This window comes from Brienomyrus brachyistius, unplaced genomic scaffold (assembly GCF_023856365.1).
Source record: "Brienomyrus brachyistius isolate T26 unplaced genomic scaffold, BBRACH_0.4 scaffold64, whole genome shotgun sequence".
Classification (NCBI taxonomy): domain Eukaryota; kingdom Metazoa; phylum Chordata; class Actinopteri; order Osteoglossiformes; family Mormyridae; genus Brienomyrus; species Brienomyrus brachyistius.
The window spans coordinates 1,493,654-1,515,371 of NW_026042339.1; the positions used below are offsets into that span (position 1 = coordinate 1,493,654).

Below are 21,718 nucleotides of genomic sequence, written 5' to 3' on the forward strand. Positions count from 1 at the left end.
GTTTTCTGGAATGGCTCCATATCCTGTGTTAATCATGATTTTGTTGCTGTAATAAATTTGCAGCTGTGTTTATGTCAGGGTCTTGCTCCCCTGGTCTGAGAAGCTGACTGAGGTGAGTCGACATGGACTCACCCCTGCGTGACCCCCGGGGTCCAACCTCCCCCCACCACTGTGTAATCCACAGAGGACAGGAGGAGGTGGAGGGCAGCTTAGTGTTACCGGAGGGAGCGGCTGCCGGGGAAGGAGGCCACGGGCTGGTGTCAGACTCCTCATTTCCCATGTCCTGAGTAACCCTGAGTAAGATTTTATTGGCCAGCTAAAAGGATCTCATTTCCCACCTTCACAGAGGACCATGTTTCTGAGTGGAAAACCGGGATTCTGGACTGACCAAGATCTGAGTGTGTAACGCAGGTACACGCTGCAAAGAATGAGGCTTACAGATGGTCCCAGCATTACGTCTAACCTTAAAGTCCAGCAGGGCGTGGCCAAGGGGGCTGGTTGGAGCCTGATTACTGCCAGCTACTAGCTTGACCACAATTGTGTGTCTGAACATGGAATGGTCCGGCACTGACATAAAACCTGGAGTGAAGCGTGTCTCTCATAAAAGAGCAATTAAGCCAAAAACAAACATGGTATACTACAGCTCATACTTTACAGTATATATTGTTCATATGACAATGTAAGACATCATGAAGGGATTCAGGGCCCTTTAGTGTGTGCCGGGATGCTGCACGGTCATGAGTCCTGCTTAGATGTTCACAGTAACAGCAAGCAGAAGGTCATATTTTTTGTTTTGATTTGATCCACTACCTTAGGGAGGAGCTGATGCCTTTTTATGGAGATCTTGGGCAGGGCGGTGAGTAACCCACCGAGTAGAGAGAGCCCTCGGGCTTCTGCCGGCTGTGAAGCTCCACTCCAGCCGGAGGGAGGCGGCCCTGACTGATGGGAAGCACCTCCGCTGCCTTTTACGATGCTTACGGCGGGCTTAGTCAGCGCTCTGAAGAGGACGAACCACCGAATCACGGCGCTGACTCAGCAGCTAGGCTTCAGCAGCAACCCGCTGACCTGGGATCAGTCTCACCTTCCTCTGCGACTCCATCCCAGTTGTCATGGCAAGCGCGTCGATAAGAGCCAACTAATAGCATGCAGAATTACCCTTATAAGGAGAGAACTGTAGGTAATTACACTACGAACCAAAGATTACATCACTGAACGTTAACTCAAGTGAATGTCACTTCTGAAAGCCCTAAGAAGGTTTGAGTTTAGATGCAAGCTCACTGGGTAAGTTCTTAAAAGCTAAAAAATGAATATTAACTAATCTACCTGATTCTTTTACCCAAAATGGCTTTCAGTAGAGGGCCGGGTTATAGATTGTGTGTGCTCACTGGGATTTAAACTCATGAAGTTATATTATGGTTTAATATGTTGGAAGGGATGATCAACAGTGCGGCTTGGCACAAACGAAGGGGTTATGTTGAAGAACCTAAAGAAACAAGGAGAGTACGAGGGGTCAAAACTACGGCAGGAAAAAGAAAAACACAGGGAAGATCTAAAGGAGCAAATGTAATGCAACACTTACAATGACTGAGTGAGGAACAAGGCAAGGGCAGGTACATATATACACACATGTGATGAGATTGGGCAAGAAACAGTTGTGGGCTATTGACTATTAACCAGACACCAAGAATAACAAGAATAGTGTCAGTAGTAACGTGTAGTAGTAACAAATAATTTAACTACCTTTAAGAATTAAACGAGGCAAGTAAAAGTACTGAAATTTATATGGGCTTGTTACTCAAATCAAGCTCCTTGGGTTATTAGCACGGTGTTGGTAGTAACATACTAGTAAGGCGTTACAAAGTAATGACTTACTGTAATTCCACTATTTTTGGCAGTAACGAGTAACGTAACTACCTTTACAAATTAAACAAGGCAATTAAAAGTACTGAAATTTACATGGAGTTGTTGCTCTAATCAAGCTCCTCAGGCTGTTAGCAATTGTATTTCTGCAATTGCTAATGTTCGTCTCCTCAAATCCTTTCGTCTAGAGTGCTGACAAAATCGTACATGTTACCTTCAGGATTCCCATTTACAATACTGCAGCTCATGTCCCCTCACCAGGATTTTTACTCAGCAGATGCTTTTGTCCAAAGTGATGTACAAGTTAGGCAAATAGTGCGTTTGTGCTGACAATGAGTTGATTGGGAGTAAGTGCAGGGACAGCAGGCTGAGCTTCCAGTGAATGCCCAGGCCAGTCGTCCTTGTTTTGTGTAGCCGCTGTTCTCTCTGGACAGAGCCTGCAGTACGACAGGGCCTTCTCTGACATCCTTTGCCCAACTGCCCCGACGAATCACCCTGAATGATGCTCTTGAATCACTCTGCCTGTCAGATTCCTCCTTACTTACATCTTCCATCAAGGGTAGGAGCGGGACAGCCATGGGTATCCCAGGAGGAGCCGCTGATGTGGCGACTGAGAGCCTCCAGGGGCGAGTCGCTCGTCGGCACAGCTCAGCTCCTGTCTGCCATGATGAGTGAGAGGTCCCTGTTTGCTTTGCCATGGCAGCACACTCATGGAGCAGAAACTGCCTTTCCTGAACCTGAATGACCACGGAGACACAGGAAAACCATGTACATGTGCCCCCGAAAAATGCATTTGAAATACCATTAAACTTCATACTGCAAATTATTTGTGGCCAATATATAGTAAATTTTATATGATTATACTGCCAAAACAATGTTAAAAAGAGTGTCGTATGACAGGCATGAGAAGCTCGCATCGATTTTTGGGCTTCCTGTTTCACACTCTTTGCAGCAGAACCAGACAAACAGCCCCTTACGCTGAAATGGTTTCGCATCCCTCACCAATAACACGATGTGTGTGCGGTCACCGCAGAATGAGGTATTATGGGAGTTAGTGATCAGTAGAAGGAACCAGCTGAGATGTTTAACCTCTAGCAATGGCCAGCCTATTCCATCCAGAACTCTACCTCTCCTCATGCCCATTCTGTTCATATTCATTGTACCTTGTAACTCCTCTTCCATCAAGCCATTGTGCCTGATGTCTGACGGGTTCACAGCCCATGCCTGCGATGGGCACAGACCTCACACACCTCCTTGGCTGGTTAAGGCACCGCAGTACAAGCTGCCTGTCAATCTATACTTCTTGTATCTAAAAACATTAATGAATGAAAATTGTTTTATGCTTCGTTTAATTCCTTAGTCACTCATTAATACTGTTGGGCTGTGTTTGTTTAACTCACACAAAAATATGAATATGGGCAGTATTTCAGTATTTTGCCTCACTAAAAAAGAAAATGGTTCATTTGCCTGCTTTCTTTTTGTTTTCTACTATTTTGTTACTTTTTCCCCTCTCTTTTTGAGTACACATTCATCAATGTAGCACATACAATGACTGGCTGAGGAACAAGGCAAGGGCAGGCACGCTACACACGATAGCAAAAAACTCATTATTAGCGTAATACTGCCACCTGCTGGACAGACACTCCTGGCGACAATCACTAAAAGAACTGCCCTTGCGTCTTTCTTTAACTGAGTGAAAAACAAAATAAAGACCAAATTAACTGACTCCGTTAACTGGGAATGATGTCACCATACTTCAAGTGTAATAATAATAATAATAATATAAATAGTGATTGAAGCTCTCTTCATCACGTGATCTGTACATTGTGCTATCATAAACAAAATACACTAAAACTGTGCCACGTGCAAAAAATTGTCACAGCTTTCTAACAACGCAAGTAATGATTTTTCCTACCTTGTGCTTCGAGCGATACACTATAAGGACAAAAGTCCTGGGACAGCTGACCATTACACCTACAGGGACTCCATACTGTCGGCATCGATATGGAGTTGGTCCCCCCTTTGCAGCTATAACAGCTGCCACTCTTCTGTGAAGACTTTCCATAAGATTTTGGAGTACGTCTGTGGGAATTTTTGCGCATTTATCCAGAAGAGCATTTGTGAGGTCAGGCACGGATATTGGACAATCTCGCAAAAGTGTTCATTGAGTTTGAGGTCAGGGCTGTGTTCAGGCCAGACAAGTTCTTCAACACCAAACTCACCCAACCACATTTTCATGGACCCTGCTTTGTGCACTGGGGTACAGTCTTGCTGGAACAGAAAAGGGCCTTCCTGAACTGTTCCTACAAAGTTGGAGGCATAGAATTGCCCAAAGTGTCTTGGCATGCTGAAGCATTAAGAGTTCCCTTCACTGGACCAAAGGGGCCTAACCCAACCCCTGAAAAACAACCAAATACCATTATCCCTCCTCCACCAAACTTTACAGTTGGCACAATACAGTCAAGCAGGTAATGTTCTCCTGACATTTGCCAAATCCAGACTCGTCCATCAGACTGCCAGACAGAGAAGTGTGATTCGTTGCTCCAAACGTTTCCACTGCTCCAGATTCCAGTGGCGGTGTGCTTTATACCACTACATCTGGCGCTTGCCGTTGCACTTGGTGATGCTCGACCTTGCCGATCCAGCTCACTCTGGGAATAGCTGTAGGGATCCGTGCACCGAGGCCTGGAGCTGCCACGTACTCGTGGCTATGGACTACTTTACGAAGTGGCCCGAGGCGTATGCAGTTCTCGATCAGAGCGCCACCACCACTGTGACTAAGCTGCTGAAAACTGTGGGTGTATTGCATAGCAGTACAGAAGACCACCGGCTGGACCCCCACTGTCCTTACGTTTACCCGTGAGCTACAGACTCCGGTGGAGCTGCCAGAGACATGGCTGGACTACCAGCGTCATCTCCAGGATCGTGTCTGCATTGTACACGAGCTGGCCAGGGAGCCTCAGTGCGCGGCCGTGGTCAGGCAGGAGAGTCTGCGTGACGTCCGCTGCCGGGGACAGGCCTTCCAGCCCAGGGACTCTGTTTGGATGTATGGCCCCATCAGAAGGAAGGTCACTGGAGGGACCCTGGGCAGGTCCTGGAACGAATCGCCGACGTGGTGTGTAGGGTGTAAATGCCGGAGCACCTCAGAAATATCGTATTGCAACACGACTGCTGGACACTATACCAGCCCTTAGCCCACTCAGATCAGTCATCGCCGGGACCAGTGGTGAACACCCCGGTAGCGGGACGGTAGGGGACTCAGGGGCCTCTGGGGCCCGCAGCCACAGAGGCCTTGCTGGTGCCCAGGGCACTTGCAGGACTTTGTGGGGGTTCCGGGAAGGTTACCCTCCTAAGGGAGGGGGCAGTGTAGTGCTGAAGATACTGTGGAGCTGAAGATAATGTTGGACTGGCGTCAAACTTGTACATAGTTCCTAATAATTTACCGTGCATCGTAATGTCTTGTGCTGTACCGTACTGCCGTGTGTGATGTTAAATGTGAATTGTGGTACATAGCGTATGTGTGTATTTGTGCGCCCACCGTGCGGGTCAGGAATAAGCAGGGCGACAGGCACGGTGAGCAGCAACTGGCACGGGTGAAATAAACGCCACCTAGCAGTCGAATTCCACTGCCTCCTGTCACTTATTACGCTTTCCACATCATGGCTAGATGGTTCGCTACAATATATTTAAAAAAACGCACCACGACGCATTGCGCTTCTCATTGAGTTTTTTGGCTTCCCTAGTGTGAACATACCTGAAGACCCCATATGAGTGTAGACCTTTTTTTGACACAAATAGAAATCCATAATTAAGAAACCCAACACGACAATGTCTACCCCCTGTGACTTGTTCCAGTACTTAGGGCTGATGCGAATTAATTTCTCCAGTTTTTCATGCAGACAAGCTGAAGCATCGTGGGATCGGTGGTCTTTGGACATGACGGAGACCTTTATCTATCTCGTTCTTGCAGTTTCCTGCCCGGCTTCTCCCTGCAACTTGAATTCGTCAGTTCAAAACCTCAGCGAGACCAGGTTCTTGTAAACGCCACACGCCTTTTCCGACCGTTTGTTGACGTGTCATTATTTAAAGGTCTCCACTTCAGTCAAATCTCAGAACATGGTCGTGAGGTAGGTGAAGTCTTTTGTTTACCAATTAATGTAATTATAGATTCCACGGATAGCAATTTAACCACAAATGGGTATTAATGCATTTACAGAAAAAATGTTTTATTATAATTTGCTCTTTGTTGGTGTTGATGAATTATATATAAAAGCTGTGCATTTGCCTTAATAAATATTAGGGTTTCAATTATTTTTGTATGCAGATACAGTGTCTATTGTGTTTTGTTTTTACTGCAAAATATTTTATTACGAGTACATGCTATAAATGACCCACACTAAGCTCTCTCATTTTGTTTATCATTTCTGTATCCCCGTAGCTATTTTGTTGTTTTCTATCAGTTTCTCCCACATGATTTTGGAAAGGCTGAAGATGACAGCATTTAAAGTACTCCTAATTTTCGGGTTGTATCAAGGTAAGGAGATTCATTAAACAAGCAAATCCATCCAGGAAAAGCAATTCAGTACCACAGTCCTCCAGTCGGACCGTAATGTGCCGTTTGTTAAACCCAGACATCTCTTCTCAGTATCTCTTGGAGATCAGCTGAAAAGTGACATTGTAGGTGGACACAATGCAGACCAGAATCATTGGCCTTGGATGGTTGCCATGTTTGTGAAAGACCAGAACCCACACAATGCCGGAGACACCAAGGCTAACTTTAGATGTGGAGGTTCTCTCATTCATCGTCAGTGGGTTCTGACTGCAGCACACTGTGTCCAGTAAGTGAAGGAGATGCTTCAATGGTGACCACCAGCTGGAAGTGGATTGCTGAAGCAATGTCTTTATGACATAAAATGTCAATATAAAAACATTACATATATGAAATGTACTGTGCCTCTGTGATGTGGTTGTTTTAGGTGCCTTGATCCAAAACTAATCCGGGTGCATGTTGGCATATATAAGAGAGATGACCCCAGCAATGAAAGGGAAGTGAAATACTTCATTCAACATGAGGCGTATGCTCACGGCATACAGAGGAATGACATCGCCCTCCTCAGGCTCTCTCAGCCTGTGGAAACAAACCAGCTGGTCAGCCTCTCCAAAGCCTCTGATGTTTTCTCCTCCGACGCCAAGTGCCGTGTTGCTGGCTGGGGCAACACAAAGCAGGGTGGTGAGTATATTTAGGTTACTTATCAAGAAGCCGTCAACAGTAAGGGTCATTGCTGTTGATCACTATACTCACGTCCATCAGCAGTCCCAGCCAAAGCCTATGTGGCACCTCAGCCAAGCTTCACCACTGACACCGCTGGCAAACGCCGTTTCACTTTGTCTAGGATGGTGCACCCTGACTGTGTGTGTGTGGGGGGGGGGGGGGGGGTTAGGTTAGTATAGACTCGGAAGATGGTGCCCTAGGCAGCTGCCTATGCCGCCAAATGGGTTGATCAGCTCTGTCCATAAAATAGTAATTTGCCCCTTGTGACTAAATTCCACCATCAATCATTGCTGTTCCCACCTACTGCAGTTCCACTGAAGAAACCAGGAATGCTACAGGAGCTGGCAGTCCCCCTTGTCAAAACTCAGACGTGCAAAGAATTTTACAAAGATTCTCTGACTGTTTTTGATGACAGCGTTTTCTGTGCTGGGTTTGGAAAAACCCAAAACCAACAATTATCTGGAACTTGTCAGGTAAGAGCTCAAATTCATATCGCATATGATATCACATATTTCTAATGATACTTACGACACCTACAGCAAAGGGTGGAAACTGGTCACCACAGTGTCACCTCAATGGAGAATCGCAATTCAACCAATCAAATACCTGCTTGTTAAAATGTTTAATACGTGTACAAACAGTGATCAGTAAACAGAATTGAAAACCCCAAACTCACAATGAGTTGTGCTATATTTCCAAGTGAGACCTTTCGCATGAATCAAAAATGTGCATAGTATTGCATAGAAAGATAAACAGCCGTCTGAGTTCCTTATACTATTCCTACTTAGTGTCATTTCCAGTTGGTTAAAAAAGAAGTTATTAATCATATTTTGGTAACTTATTTGCATGGAAGCAATGCATTAGAGAATATTTAAGAACATTTCACAAGAAAAGTAAGATTTTTCCATTTCATATTATAACTTCCTTTAAAAAAAGGTTCTAAATAAAAGTTAGTTGTATTAGAAAACACTGAAGCTGTCATAGAACTAAGTTTACTGCTATTACTCAGTCAACTCTTGGAAATGGCAGTACCCATAACACCAGTAAGTTAGTGGTATTACAATAGCAGTAATTATACCATTACTCCTTGTAATTGTAGGATACATCGGGAAATTGTGTGACTTAAGGCTGCCCCCTGAAGGCCTGTTTTGGTAATTCATGTCCTGTCTCATTCAGGGAGACTCAGGGGGTCCTCTGATGTGCACAACCAACAATAAAAATAGGCCCTGGGTACAGCTTGGCATTGTAAACCAAGCAGACGGCTGTGGTGAAAAACCTACGATTTTGGCCAGTGTTACCTACTACCGACGCTGGATCGCCGAGAAAATGGGGGAGGCGCAGTAGAAGAGTGGCCCCCGGACCAATGATGGCTTGGTGCGCAAAACTACTCCGATTTTTCACCCCCGCTCCACGCAAATTGTCATTAACATCCATGTAATGCATTTCCATATGGCTTACGCTAAACAATAAGCACTGTGCATCTATTTTTGAAATAAAGAGCATTTAATAAACTTGATGCTGGTTTCAAAATCATTTAAAACGGTAATTATAACGTTAAATGAGGTGACCCATGCAGTCTATCAAGTGCATTCATCAGAACAAAACAGCTGATTAAGGCTCTGTGCAAGGTTCGGTCACAGTTACGGCCCTAGTTTTGGGCTGTAGTACGTCGGGCTAGTAAAAATATGAACTCCAATTTATGCCTGTCATTCGAGGTCTTGACACCAAGGTCTTCATAGAATGAATTTCTTGATTAACGTTAAAATTAAAACTACACTTTCAATCGTTATTAGCATTGAATCTAATAGGGAAATGATTAATTGAAATTAGGCTCATGACTAAATCAGAGTTTATTTCACAAGCGATTACATTAACAGCTTTAATTACACACGCTGCCGGAACTCCTCCCTTTGACGATTAGGAGGCTGATCAGCCGTGAGTCTTCGGGGTCCTCGGCTGTACAAATCGTATTTTTCCATTTTGAACACGGGGGCAGCGTCAGGTCAATTTCTACCCAGAGGATTGACTGCTAATTAAAATAGATAATGCATTAATTTTGTTAGGGTAACTCCGGTCAGCTTCACACCGTTCTTCAGCGGAGCATGCTTACCTTCGCATTAGTTTGCGTAATTCTCTTAATGGCATCAATCATCGCATATTGCTTTGCAGGAATAGCCAATCTGCTTCGCTATTAAAATGCCATTTTGCGGACTCCCCCCTATGCTGTCTTCCGTGAGCTTTTAGCCTCGCCCCGATAATATATATTTTTAAATGTTCCTAAGTTATTAAAGTGCGTTTGTTTTGTCATGGAGTACGCCAAAGCTTTCGTTCCACACTTTGTGGCTAGGTGGGTGTCCCCCCCCCCTATAATATTGTAACTACTTCTTTGGCTCTGTTAAGCCTTTTACCTTTGTGCCGTGCAGCGGAGGACGCGACTTAAACGATTTTTTTTTCTTTGCGAAGCTGCCTTCCCCCTTACCACCCCCACCCCCCTAACGGTAAACTGTGCGATTGTCTGTTATCGAGAATGGCCCGTTTCCTTCGTTCGGATAACGGGTGTTCAGGCCTCTTCTCCGTCCCACCTTCACTCCAAATATCCACACAATTTGTTTTTAACAGCCTGTTGTTTTCACCTTCTGGGAACATGTATATATTTTTCTATTCCCCTAATCACCCCAAGATGGAAACCCAGCTTTGTATTCAGCTTTTTTTTTTTTAAATACATAATCAAAAAACATCTTGTATTTTGTTTGGTTATGTGCGGTCAAAGCTCTCCTAACTGAGGTTAGGGCTATGTCCATAAATGAATGGAATCTGTGTTTGCTTTAAATACTGCTGTTGTGATATGAGTAGATTGGCTGTTCCCATGCAGGAGAATGTCGCTGGTCAGCATGTTCCTCACCCACCGGCTCTCCCTCTTGCCACCACGACCCTTCAGCGTTTGTACGTATGACCGGGCACAAAGACAAGCCGTGACTGCAACCTCCTTAGATGATCTGGTCCATAAGGTGTGGACCTCTGCTGTCTTGGTCATATTGGCAATTTTGCAGTAACCTCTAGCTGTGTGACTTTGGTTGCGGTAAATGAATGGGCTACGCAGCAGGATTCCTGCTTTTGGTCACCCCTAGCTGCATGGCCGAAGCTAAGAGGCTAAGCTCATGCATTCTCATAGCAGCTGTACAACCGGCCTGCTTGTGCAGGTACCTTGAATGTGGGATGTGCGTTTGTGGCAGGAACTGGCTTCACACTTGTGCATTTGTGCCCCCTGCTCAGTCCTGTGGTTTGGCTACCAGAAAAGATCTTCTGTTTACACTCCAGGTGAGGGCTGCTTTGCTGCTCACCTGCCAGTTCCTGACCCTGACCCTAGAAGAGGACGGTACGGTCATCGACACGGAGGACTTCTTCCAATCTCTGCCCGACGATGCGCAGATCATGGTGCTAGAAAAGGGACAGACATGGAGCCACGTCAAGGTGACTCGTTTTCCAGCGCGCTTGTACATGCGGCGTCCTGATTTTGGGCCCCATGCATTTAGGTGTACGCCTGTCTTTTATCTGAGACTGCACTTCTGACATGTCATCCTTCATAGGATATGTCTGTAAATTCGCTGAAGGGAAACGGAATAGCCAAGGTGACCTTTGACCTGTACAAACTGCACCCGAAGGATGTCATTGGGTGCCTGCACATAAACGCCACGATATACGATGCCTACACCATTTCTTACGACATTCGGTGTACAAGGGCCAAACATCTGTTCGTGTGAGTTGCTGACCTTTTCTGCTAATCTGTTTTTAGAACGGCGTGGTGGTCTTCATGTGGCTCTGATGCTCCACTTGTGCTCTTCGCAGATGCACACTCTGCTTCCTGGCACGGATGGCCGGTGGGGTGGGCCATCTCCTCCTGTGTGGCTCGTCCTCTGTGTTGCAGTACTTTGAGCATGACTGACCCCCTGCTGGATGTGCTTCACTGGCTCTGGCAGTGGTGTAGAGCAACGGCCAAAGCTTCTTGGTTGAGACATGCAGTGGAGTGGTTCGGTTGACTCTGCAAGTATCACTGCGTAAATTTGTTTTAAAAGTCCACACTTAAAACCTCTGATTTTAACTTTAATAAATGTCAGCTGATTGTAATAAAGCAGAAATTAAGTGGGGTCTGTCTTGCACATTGACCACGACTAATGGCACTTAAATGAAGTATAGGGCTTCACAATGTAGGATTTTTTATTTTTTTTTTGCACTAAATTATTGTATTATGGGTTTTTCTAGTAAAATTTAGGTAAACTATAGGCAAATTGTGCTTCTTTTACCTACCACTCAAGTCCTTTAAGTTGGTGTTGCCAGAACTTAGGCCAAAACAAAATCACACTTTGTCTCTCAGGAACCTAACAATTCCTCACAGCAAAAGGCTTTTAGTAACCGGTCCTTGTTTGCTTTTCTTCTCATTTTTGTTACTTTTCATGTCTAGGAATGTTTTTATCACCCAGCCCAACTCACTGGCAAACTCCATGTATCCAAAAACCATTAAATTCACTCTGACTTCTCTGGTAGATCTGTCATGTAAAACTAGAACTATGTGTTTTCCTCTTGTATTAAGCAGCAAAAGTTGTAGCGTGACGTGTTTTGATTTAATCGGCCTTACTTGGCACAACATGCTGTGCTGTGAGTTTTGCATATATGCACGATGTGATGACAAACATCGTGCAGCCCTACCCCTCCAGCAATGCCTTGTCCTTCGACTCCGCTGTGAAGCAGATCTCTGTGGAAACCAAACTGATAGCTCAGCCAGTTTGTACCAGCACTTGTATGCTTGTGACGTGCTCCTATTTTATCAGTATACGGGAATGGGTCGGTCATCACACCAATCCCCTAATTAGACCTCGAATGGACTTTTTGCACCGTTGTTCCGAGAGGGTGTGAGTGAACCAGCATTAACCTGCACAGAAGTACTTTGAACAGTCTGTATGTAAACACTTCAACAGCTAGACTGAAACCAAACCAAATTTCAATGCGGTACTGGGCACACTGCAAAAGGTGTTCACACCACATTTTACCTTTCGTGCACAGCCTCAGAACAGCAGTGAACACAGTAGTTGGACTCATTCACGCATATTGTTCATATTCTACACAGCATTGCAGCCATTTCCCTGGAAGGCCCTCATTACTGGAACAATTACATTACAAAAAAAAAAAAGATATTCCTGATGGTGAGTTTATTTCAGACACGATGCACAAATTTAGGGAAAACACTGAAACGTTCAGCATCACTGAACACTAACATCCACCCCCCCCCCCCCCCCCCCCACCCCCCCTTTAAAACATCACAGCCCTTCTCTCAATGGATAAGGGCGAGTAGGGAATCTGGGCAGATTTGGCCACACAGATTCTTTGAAGCATTACCAGAAACAGGAAGTGTGACCGATTTCAACTTACGGAAATGCAACAGTCTCCACAAAAGCAAAGAGTGTGATTTGGCATCGAACGGCCGGAACAGCGCTGAGCACTGAACACTACAAACACGCTGCGGATGCTTCATCATAAAAGACTATCTGCAGCTTATCCTGGTTACGTTAAAGTCTGGTTATGTTGACTAATGTGGTAATGAAGTCCGGTAATCTTTCTGCCCAACGCCAGTTAAACAGACTGCGTTTAATTAAAATCTCATCCAGATTTTCTTTGGCGTCAGAATCCCTTTATAGCTTCGTTAATTTACATATTGTCTGTACAGCCTGTAAAGCCAATAATTGAGCCACCTTCCACTGAACACATTTTCTTTAAATCAAAGCCAAGAATTTAATTTCAGAATTTTGCCTCACATCCACTTCACAGAAGCAGCGTCAGTAAGTGGGCAGAAGTGCTTTTTCTCTTCTACATCAAACGCGACTTTCACTCTCTTGCTCGTCCTGTAATCCCTCTGCATCCCCCCCCACCTTTGGCAGGAAGTCCCCCCCCACACACCCAAAAGCTGCTGACCTCTCCACTTTCCCAGATGAGGACAGTCATAATAAACCAAAATGTGTCCCCCACACACCAGCTGGGCTCTCTGTTCACAGGTTCTAGTAAAGGAACCAGACGCTCACCGCAGGAATGCACTGCGTGAGATGAACAAGGCAGTCAGAAACTCAGTAGACATCCCCCTCCCCCCCCCCCCCCAACGCCCCACCCATAGCTCCAGACCCTCAGAAAGGCATCCCATGCGTGATCTGCCGTGCCACCTGCTCCTCTGTACTCTCCTCCATCTCCTTGTCTTTCTCTCGGTTCCAGTCCTTGAGACCCTCTGGCAGGGTGGTGTCCTCGTCCATGCCCCCCGTGCCCTCCACAAACTCCTCGTAGCTGGACTTTTCAGCGAAGGGCCGCTGTCCCAAGAGTTCCACCATGTCGTTCTTGTCCAGGACTTCCTTCTCCAGCAGACGCAGGGCCACCTGAGACACAGAAGGTCACATCACCCGTCGCAATCGCAGCACACACACAAAAAAAAAAAAAAAAACCCAAATTCAATTTAAAGCCATTTCAAAATTTTACAACATCCCACCCCTAAAGCTGACGGAGACCTTCTGACACATCCTACCTTCTCCACCTCAGCCTTCTTCTCATCCAGCAGGGTCTGGGTGCGCTGGTAGGCCGTGTTTATGAGCTGACGCACCTCCGTGTCGATCAGGCGAGCGGTGGCCTCACTGTAAGGCTTCTCTAGTACCATCTCCCCCTGCCGTGGGAGGTCAAAGGAGACCTGGCCCACCTTCTCGTTCATCCCGAATTGCACAATCTGAGGGTATAACCCAAAAACACAAACTCGTATGCAGCACACCGACCTCGGCACTGAGCCTGACTGGCGAGACCTGCTCTTCAGTATGTCCGCCCACACTCGCCCTACCTGAGCATAAGCGCTCTGCGTGACTTTCCTGAGGTCGTCCTGTGCCCCGGTCGTGATTCTGCCGAAGAAGATCTCCTCGGAGACACGTCCTCCAAGGGTCATGCACATGCGGTCCAGAAGCTGCTCCTTTGTGTAGAGATACTGCTCCTTGGGCAGGTACTGGGCGTAACCGAGACCCTTTCCACGTGGGATGATAGACACCTGAGAGAGCCGATCACAGAGGGCATCAAGTCCGGACACATTTCAAAACCTTCACTCGTGTGTAGTCATGTTACCGTGACGCATGGTCACTGGCCAAGGCGGTGTGAGTAGAGGCTAGAAGACCTTCAGCAGGGGGTCCGCATGCTCCAGGAACCACCCCGCCACGGCGTGCCCGGCCTCATGGTACGCGACCGTCTTCTTCTCCTCTGGCTGGAGCACCTGGGTCTTCTTCTCAAGACCTGAACATACAGAAGCTCAGGCAGTTGGCCTGCTGATCCTGCACACTCAACTCCATCAAAGGCTTCTTATCGTTCTTAATTCTACTCCAATCTCAACTGCTCCCGAAACACTATTCCCCACCCTCACAATCTGCACCCAGGACACGGCCCAGAAGGTCATGCTCACCTCCAATCACTCGCTCGATGGCCTGCTCAAAGTGCTTCTGGGTAATGGAATCGGAAAGATGCCTGGCAGCGATCAGCGCGGCTTCGTTGCAGACGTTGGCAATATCCGCACCTAAGAAGAGTAGGAGTAGGAGTGGGTAGAGGAACTGGTGGCGTGCCAAGGGCAGCACAGTCCACACGAGCCCTCAGGACGTTCTGGGGCGTTACTGGGAGTTGCCAATCCGCTGGTCCCCTCACACGAGCTCTGAGAACGGGCTCACCTGAGAATCCTGGTGTGAGAGCTGCCATCTTCCTTGCCAACATCTCCTTATCCAGGGATGCATCCAACTTCAAGGGCCGTAGGTGCACCTTAAATATGGAGGCTCTCCCCTTAATGTCAGGAGGACCTGGATGGGTGCAGGAGAACAGAGACACGGCAGATATTTGTCAACCTCGTCTGACTGAAACGAAGACGTCAAGCGTCCGAAAGTGTCTGTACCGATGTAGATCTGTCTGTCGAAGCGGCCGGGCCTCATAAGCGCAGGATCCAAGATGTCAGGTCTGTTGGTGCCCGCAAGCACCACCACGTTGGTGGCAGTGTTGAATCCTGGAAGGCAATAGGAGCAGGACAGTAATCAAGGTGCAGAAATAGAGCAGACGGTCACTGTGTTTTACTTGTGTTCAAAGTATACACCACCAATCCACACCCACTACCGTCCTCAGTTCTATCAGACTCTTGTTCCTCCAAGTGTGTGTAGGGGTTAATCCTCAAGGTGCATGCATACAGCAGTGATATTCCAGCAGGCCAGGAGAGGGCAGATGTATTGCATCAAACACAAATACAAGCAGTATAGTGACATGGGTGAAACCTTTAACAGTTTCACAGTCAAGGCTTGGGTAGTATTACAGTAGTAAGGATATTCTGAAATCCTTACGACAAAATTAGCCGTGATGTCCGTCCACCCTCCCCGCTCAGCGAATTTTGTCACCAATATTTCAAAATGCCAGAATAGTGTTGCTTTCCAAAATACCATATACCGTATAATATCTGCACAGTATGGAATAATTCCAATTCGATATGCAGGAACCTCCAACCCTCCTCATACAGCTGCTCATCATAACTACAACAGCAGCAGCTACTCTTCCTCTATTCTTTCATCACTGACTGCTGATCTGTAGAAGTCCATGCTGCCACCTACTGGAAAAACCTAATCAATTATTTTGCATGAGTGGTCGATGCACAAAGAGATGCATGATTTCTGTTAGATCTGGGCTACACGTGCACCGACCACAGCCTTCACATCACTTACCATTGTCTGCAACCGATAGTGCATGCGGAAAAGTACGAATTGGCCTTCCAACTGAAACTGTTAAATGTTCCTCACCGTCCATCTCTACCAGCAGCTGGTTGAGGGTGTTCTCTTGCTCGCTCTGGCCTCCAAAGTTCCCACGGCCTCTCTTGCGTCCAACCGCATCGATCTCGTCGATGAAGAGGATGCAGGGCGCATTCTTGCGGGCCATCACAAAGAGGTCGCGGACCTGAGCACGGGTTAGAGATGCTCCAGTTCAGGACGGTCATTACCCATGGGAGCCAACCTGATCTGGTACTAGTATCCAGAGGATCAGGATCTCAGCAAGAAAGGCAGAATTATGGAAAAATGTGGCAAAAAAAAACGTACTTCATATTGGAAACATGAACACCGCGCCCAAACAAAGCAACAATGATCCATTCTAGCACAGCGCTCAAAGCAGACAGACGGGGTCTCTAAGCGCAGGCGGGGTCCTCAGGTCACGCACCCTGGCTGGCCCGACTCCCACGAACATCTCCAGGAATTCTGAGCCATTGACCGTGATGAATGGAACATTGGCCTCTCCAGCCGTTGCTTTGGCCAAAAGGGTCTTTCCCGTTCCAGGGGGTCCAGTGAGTATTGCTCCCTAAAGGGGAATAACAGTGGGCAGGAATCCATTAGGTGAATAAATCACACATCAGGTTTCAATACCAGGTGTGTCGTATCTGAATCTTTGATATGTGCTAACAGAGAACGAAATCTGACAACATGCTGCCGCGATGCATATTTTAATGAGGAACAGGCACATTTGGGTAGAGGTGCATCTGCCCTCTAATGACAGCGTGCATCCTTCTCTGGCACCTTAGGGATCTTGGCACCCAGGTCCTGATACTGCTTGGGGTTCTTGAGGAAGTTGACGAACTCCATGATCTCCAGCTTGGCCTCCTCGCAGCCCGCCACGTCTTTGAACTTGACGTCAATCTCGTCACGCAGCACTTTGGCAGTGGTCTCGCCTACACTGAAGAGCCCTCCCACCCCTCGACCAGGCCGGCCTCCTGCCGCGGGGCCCCGACGCAAGGTGAACAGCAGGAAGGCGATGATCAGCATGGTGGGGAGCATGCTGAGAAGAAAAGAGCTGCAAAAGGACAACTGTGATTTAGGGTATAACCGAAGTCTAGTCAAGACGCTCACAGGGAGACCTTCGGGGTCACCTACGCTCACTAGGAGACCATCAAGGTCAGCTTTTAGAAGAACAGCAGCTACAAACTTCTGTGGTTGACAACATATGATGCTTTAATATAAATACACTAACCAAAGATGGTGAGAAGTGAATTCCTGCAGTAAAGGAGGGAAGGTCATGCACGGCTGGGACCGTGTGCATGCTGGTACACACTCCCTAGCCCAAACCAGCCTCACCCATCACTCTCAGACGTGTAGACCACAGGCAGCCGGTTCTCCCCCTCGATTCCCAGCTCCATCTGCGCGGTCTCCAGGTTGCGCTCAAACGTGTCCACACTGCCAATGTTGAACCACACATACTGCTGCAGATAGAAGACCGTGTCAAGGAGATAAGCTGGAGACCGAAAACAGTGCGACAGTCAGGCAAAACAGGAAACTCCAAGTGTATGTTCACACTGTGCTTTGTTAGTCTCCCTGTCTTTGTTACAGTCTAATGCCATAAGAGCAGCACAATTTAACAATGGATACAAACAAACAAACGAAAACCATTATTTGCCGCAATTCCCATAACCAAAGGAAAACCAGCCAAAACGTTTGAAGATCCCATTACAGCATCACACATAAAATCCTAACATCAGTCACCAAAAACTGATGGGACTCACTCCATCCACTGGAGCTTTCCCCGAAGAGAAGATCACTTTGACGTAACGCTTGTTCGTCACCTCTAGTCTGTCCACCTGCAAAGACGGGGGGCGAGTCAACTTCAAACCCAGTGCTACTGCAGGAACCAGCACCAATTAGTGATCATTACCATTACCAACCGAAGCAAATAGATAAACTAAATAGACAAGCAACCTGCCGTTCAAATTAACCCCACTGGCTCACGGGAGCAAGATACTTACAACTCCTTTCGAGAGATAATTGTTGACAAAGTCCTTCCAGGTCACTTCTCGGGCTGCGTTGCGGAAGAAGAAATAATATCCGACTGTTGTCCAGAAGGCCGCCGCACTCAGGAAGTACATCCGGAATTCCCGGTCATCCCAGGGCACGTCGCCCTGGATGGAAGTAAGAAAAGGGATGGGAGAAGCGAACAAAACATGAGTCCCGTAGGCGAGACGCCATGCTCTCCAAATTCGGCACGACAGCCCACCTTCTGCAGCCGACTCCACCACGTAGAGTCCTCCTTTCTCCCTCCTCTCCTGCCCCCGCCTCCTGTCGAGCCCCCGCCTCCACCTGCTCCTCCGCCTGGCCCTCCACCTGATTTCCCTGGGGGCCGCTGGGCATTTGCAGGCTTGGCCTCTGGTCCGGCACAAACACCAGTCAAAAGGTAAAACCGTCGTCACACGACTTTTAGTTATTTTACTTCAGAATGTGCAACAACAGAAGCAGAAGTACAGAGAGCGTGAGCCCTTGCGTACTAAACTCGGTGTGCTTAAATCTATAAGCTGAAATCACAGCACTATTGGGGGGGGGGGGGGGGGGGGGGGGGGGGGGGGGGAACAGTACCTTTTGCTTCTGCACCGGGCGGTTTGGTTTCATTGTTCTTAGAACCATTTTTGCAGTAAAACCTCTCAAGTCCTGCAGACAAAGAAAACGAAAGTCGGTGTAAGCTTTAACACACACATTTCAGAATTAAAAATGGAACAAATTACATTAAGTCGTAAAAGAAAACAAACCTGTTCAAAGCTCTCCAAACCCACGTGAAAAAGTAAGTAAGCCACAGGTAAATCGTGCTGGCAGACACCCCTTAGCCCAACCCAGCCTCACCCATCACTCATGTATTAACTGTGATCATCCATAATTACTGGAAAGTAGAGTTCAACTTCACCAGCCACACCCAGGCATGATTATTGCCAGACCTGGTCAATCAAGGAAGCGTTAAAATACAACCTGTCTGACAAAGTGAAGTAGCTAAAAGATCTCAAAAAGCTACACGTTATGCCACGATCGAAAGAAACTCCAGAACGGATGAGAAACAAAGTCATTGATATCAGTCTAGAAAGGGTTACAAAGCCACTTCTAAGGCTTTTGGGGCTCCAGCGAACCACTATCCCCATTATCCACAAATGGAGCAAACTTGGAAGAGTGGTGAACCTTCCCCGAAGTGGCCGGCCAAGCAAAATCACAGCAAGAGTGACAACTCATCCAGGTCACGAAAGATCTCGGAACTCAAGAACCGCAAGCCTCACTTGCCTCAGTTAAGGTCTTTGTTCATGATTGAACAACATGAGAGAAACTGGGCAAAAATGGCATCCATGGGAGAGTTCCAAGGAGAAAAGCACTGCTGACCTAGAAGAAGATGCAGGTTCAGGGAGGCAGTGAATACTTTTTCACAGCACTGAGATATATATATATGACTAAGCCATGACAAAATGTAACTGAAACCACTATATATTTATACAAGTCTGCATTTTCAAATCTTGGTTTAATCCTGGTTCTGCTGGCAGAAGGCTATGCTGAGCAGCAGGTTGCTTCCAGGCTCAAAATTTCTAAGACAGCAGGACAGAAGAATGTACTCAAGGTGAAGTAGGAGACAGTGGGAATGACCAGAAACCAGCCAAGTAACGGGCAGAAGTGACTTTCTAATGACAGAGACGACTGTTAACTTATGCGACAGTTTCTCATAAATCGGAGGATGACATCAAGTGACCTTCAAACGGAATGGGAAGCATTAAGTGCAGGTGTGAAGTGCACTGCTAGGACAGTGTGTATCAGGCTCCTAGAAGCAGGACTGAAGTCCCATAGAGGAAGGAAGGAGCCCTTCATTAATGAGAAACAGAGAACCAGGCTGGAGAAATGAGTGAAACAAAAAATTGTGTTGTGGTATTAATTTTTTAGTGGCTGTATAAATACACAAACACACATTTTTCTGTTGTGTACTATTTTCTTTCCATTCCTAATACTCCCCAGTCCTAAAAAACAAGCAGATCGCTTTAGATTTTACGAAGTTCAGCAGTTTTAAATCCGTTATGAGTCCACGGGTGAAAACGATTGAATTTATCACAGAAAAATTGCGATAATAACGGGAAGGAAAAAAAGAACAATGGTAAATTAAAATGCCCAAGACAAGTTTTAAGGCATTTCTACGAAGGAACTACAAAGACGTGATTTTGAGTCGGGTTTCACAATTAGTAGCTACCTGAATGATTCATGCACAGAATTAGCAGCTACTATTTCTCTGTGAACTAAGGATCTGGAATAAAATAACTCCAGCCAGGAGCAGATCTAAGGGGCATCTATAGTTATACGCATCATAAGTACACCCCACATCAAAATAATAAAAAGCAAAATATGCTTCACTTAAGTTTCTAAGCGGAACCATAGAATAGACAGGGTGCGGACATGGCCACTGCCTGCAGTAACAGACACATGGACATACAGGGAAAATGACCCTAGCAGCACATGCCACCCGCTTTGTGATGAACATCAGCCTTATCAGCACGTAGAGGGGCAACAGACCTTTTGCACCTTTTGCCCGTGGGCCAGTGAGCCTCCTGTAAGCTCCCAGCACGTCCGCCAGCAGGGTCGTCCTGTCAAATGCAACCTGGGTATCAGGTCGTCCGGTGACCTGGAACAGGCACAAAGGCGTCAGACCCAGACCTCTCTGATCTACGTAACTGTCATAAATAATGATCACGCAGATCGTCAGACAACGACTGTGTGGCTCAAGCTTTAATGCAGTGTTTACATAGAAAGATTCCCCTTAATGTTCAAGAGATCGCGTTACATTTAAGGCTACGTGTGTCCCCGTGTGTGTACGTGCTTAAAATATTATATATAGAGAGATAAGAGATAAGAATCTGAGGACCCGGCAGCGCGCATCCCGGTCAGTTGGACACGGCGAGGCCTGATCTGGGCTTTCGCCGCAGCAGGCCGCCGTGTTACCCTGCGCAATATCGCGTGCAGGCCTGCTCTGCCAGACAGTCTGCGCCGGAGACCGGTGGCGGGGGACGCAGGAACCGGGCCGGTGCTGACTGCGGGACATCGGCGGCTGAAGCACGGGCAACCCCGGTGTGCCCCCAAAAACGAGGCAACGCACGGGCAGACATACCAGGCGTGAGGATCCGGAGCGCACCGCCGGAGACAGCGCGCATTGCAGGAACGTGCGGCAGCCCAACGACAGCCGAAGGTAGCGGTGGGCCATGGCGCGCGGAGCCGCTTTCCGTCAGATGTCGGGACAGGTGTCACGGTAAACTGTTCCGCCGCACAGAACCGTCATGCTTCTGTTTACGTGCGTGCGTCATTACGTCACCGCCCGTGGCGTGCATCACCCGGGACACGCCCACTCCGCTCCTGCTCAAGGTGACTGGAGTTATCCAATTCCAGTCACGTTTACGTTTTTTTTTATTGTTTTTATTTTATTGTTTTTATTCTTATGGTTAATTTGAAACTGCGCCCAGATTATGTGTTTATTTTTATGCCCACCTATGGTTTAACCAGAGCAACAATTTATTTTTTCGTATATTGCAGCACGCTATATAAAAAAATGTTTATATGATTGTTACGGCAGCCTGGTGGGAATTTAGCCTACTTACTTTAGGCATTCAAGTGCGACATGGTATAGCGCAAAGTGATGAAATCGATTCTCTATTGATCGGAATTTGACTTGTTTCCCTCTCATGTAATTTGGCATAATGGCCGCTAGATGGAAACCTTGGTCATACCAGTGAAG

At 47.0% G+C, this 21,718-nt stretch overlaps 3 protein-coding genes across 6 annotated transcripts; 2 read left to right on the forward strand and 1 right to left on the reverse strand.

The window, feature by feature from the left end:
- The first annotated feature begins 5,968 nt into the window (after positions 1-5,968).
- Positions 5,969-8,648, forward strand: LOC125725301 (tryptase-like). Its single transcript, XM_049002133.1, has 6 exons — positions 5,969-5,987; positions 6,299-6,394; positions 6,506-6,698; positions 6,837-7,090; positions 7,442-7,605; positions 8,309-8,648. Exons 2-6 carry the CDS (start codon positions 6,331-6,333, stop codon positions 8,474-8,476), a joined length of 843 nt encoding a protein of 280 aa, XP_048858090.1. The 5' UTR covers positions 5,969-5,987; positions 6,299-6,330; the 3' UTR covers positions 8,477-8,648.
- A 351-nt stretch (positions 8,649-8,999) lies between these two features.
- On the forward strand, positions 9,000-11,418 carry LOC125725298 (cell death activator CIDE-A-like). 2 transcript variants are annotated; one of them, XM_049002126.1, is made up of 5 exons: positions 9,000-9,067; positions 10,005-10,140; positions 10,451-10,603; positions 10,720-10,889; positions 10,979-11,418. In XM_049002126.1, exons 2-5 carry the CDS (start codon positions 10,009-10,011, stop codon positions 11,073-11,075), a joined length of 552 nt encoding a protein of 183 aa, XP_048858083.1. In that variant the 5' UTR covers positions 9,000-9,067; positions 10,005-10,008; the 3' UTR covers positions 11,076-11,418. The 2 variants fall into 2 exon arrangements, with proteins under 2 accessions (XP_048858083.1, XP_048858082.1); XM_049002125.1 differs by lacking the exon at positions 9,000-9,067 and adding an exon at positions 9,127-9,479.
- A 655-nt stretch (positions 11,419-12,073) lies between these two features.
- On the reverse strand, positions 12,074-21,286 carry afg3l2 (AFG3-like AAA ATPase 2). Of its 3 annotated transcripts, none has more exons than XM_049002101.1 (17): positions 21,098-21,286; positions 20,515-20,614; positions 18,553-18,624; positions 18,197-18,345; positions 17,949-18,101; positions 17,709-17,783; positions 17,284-17,408; positions 16,729-17,002; positions 16,376-16,513; positions 15,964-16,117; positions 15,078-15,185; positions 14,860-14,985; positions 14,601-14,711; positions 14,319-14,434; positions 13,995-14,195; positions 13,692-13,886; positions 12,074-13,545 (listed from the first exon to the last, which is right to left on the reverse strand). In XM_049002101.1, exons 1-17 carry the CDS (start codon positions 21,188-21,190, stop codon positions 13,303-13,305), a joined length of 2,433 nt encoding a protein of 810 aa, XP_048858058.1. In that variant the 5' UTR covers positions 21,191-21,286; the 3' UTR covers positions 12,074-13,302. The 3 variants fall into 3 exon arrangements, with proteins under 3 accessions (XP_048858058.1, XP_048858057.1, XP_048858056.1); XM_049002100.1 differs by having other exon boundaries at positions 17,284-17,405; positions 20,506-20,614; XM_049002099.1 differs by having other exon boundaries at positions 20,506-20,614.
- Positions 21,287-21,718: the final 432 nt, after the last annotated feature.

Excerpts from the sequence above, each read along its gene's own strand:
- LOC125725301 (XM_049002133.1), top strand. The coding sequence starts at position 6,331 with ATGATTTTGGAAAGGCTGAAGATGACAGCATTTAAAGTACTCCTAATT. Across the intron at positions 6,395-6,505 it reads AATTTTCGGGTTGTATCAAG|TATCTCTTGGAGATCAGCTG; the intron begins GTAAGGAGATTC and ends ATCTCTTCTCAG. Across the intron at positions 7,606-8,308 it reads AATTATCTGGAACTTGTCAG|GGAGACTCAGGGGGTCCTCT; the intron begins GTAAGAGCTCAA and ends TGTCTCATTCAG.
- LOC125725298 (XM_049002125.1), top strand. The coding sequence starts at position 9,439 with ATGGAGTACGCCAAAGCTTTCGTTCCACACTTTGTGGCTAG. Across the intron at positions 9,480-10,004 it reads GTTCCACACTTTGTGGCTAG|GAGAATGTCGCTGGTCAGCA; the intron begins GTGGGTGTCCCC and ends GTTCCCATGCAG. Across the intron at positions 10,890-10,978 it reads AGGGCCAAACATCTGTTCGT|ATGCACACTCTGCTTCCTGG; the intron begins GTGAGTTGCTGA and ends TGCTCTTCGCAG.
- afg3l2 (XM_049002099.1), bottom strand. The coding sequence starts at position 21,190 with ATGGCCCACCGCTACCTTCGGCTGTCGTTGGGCTGCCGCACGTTCCTG. Across the intron at positions 15,186-15,963 it reads GCTGCTGGTAGAGATGGACG|GATTCAACACTGCCACCAAC; the intron begins GTGAGGAACATT and ends ATTGCCTTCCAG. Across the intron at positions 13,887-13,994 it reads CGCAGAGCGCTTATGCTCAG|ATTGTGCAATTCGGGATGAA; the intron begins GTAGGGCGAGTG and ends TTATACCCTCAG.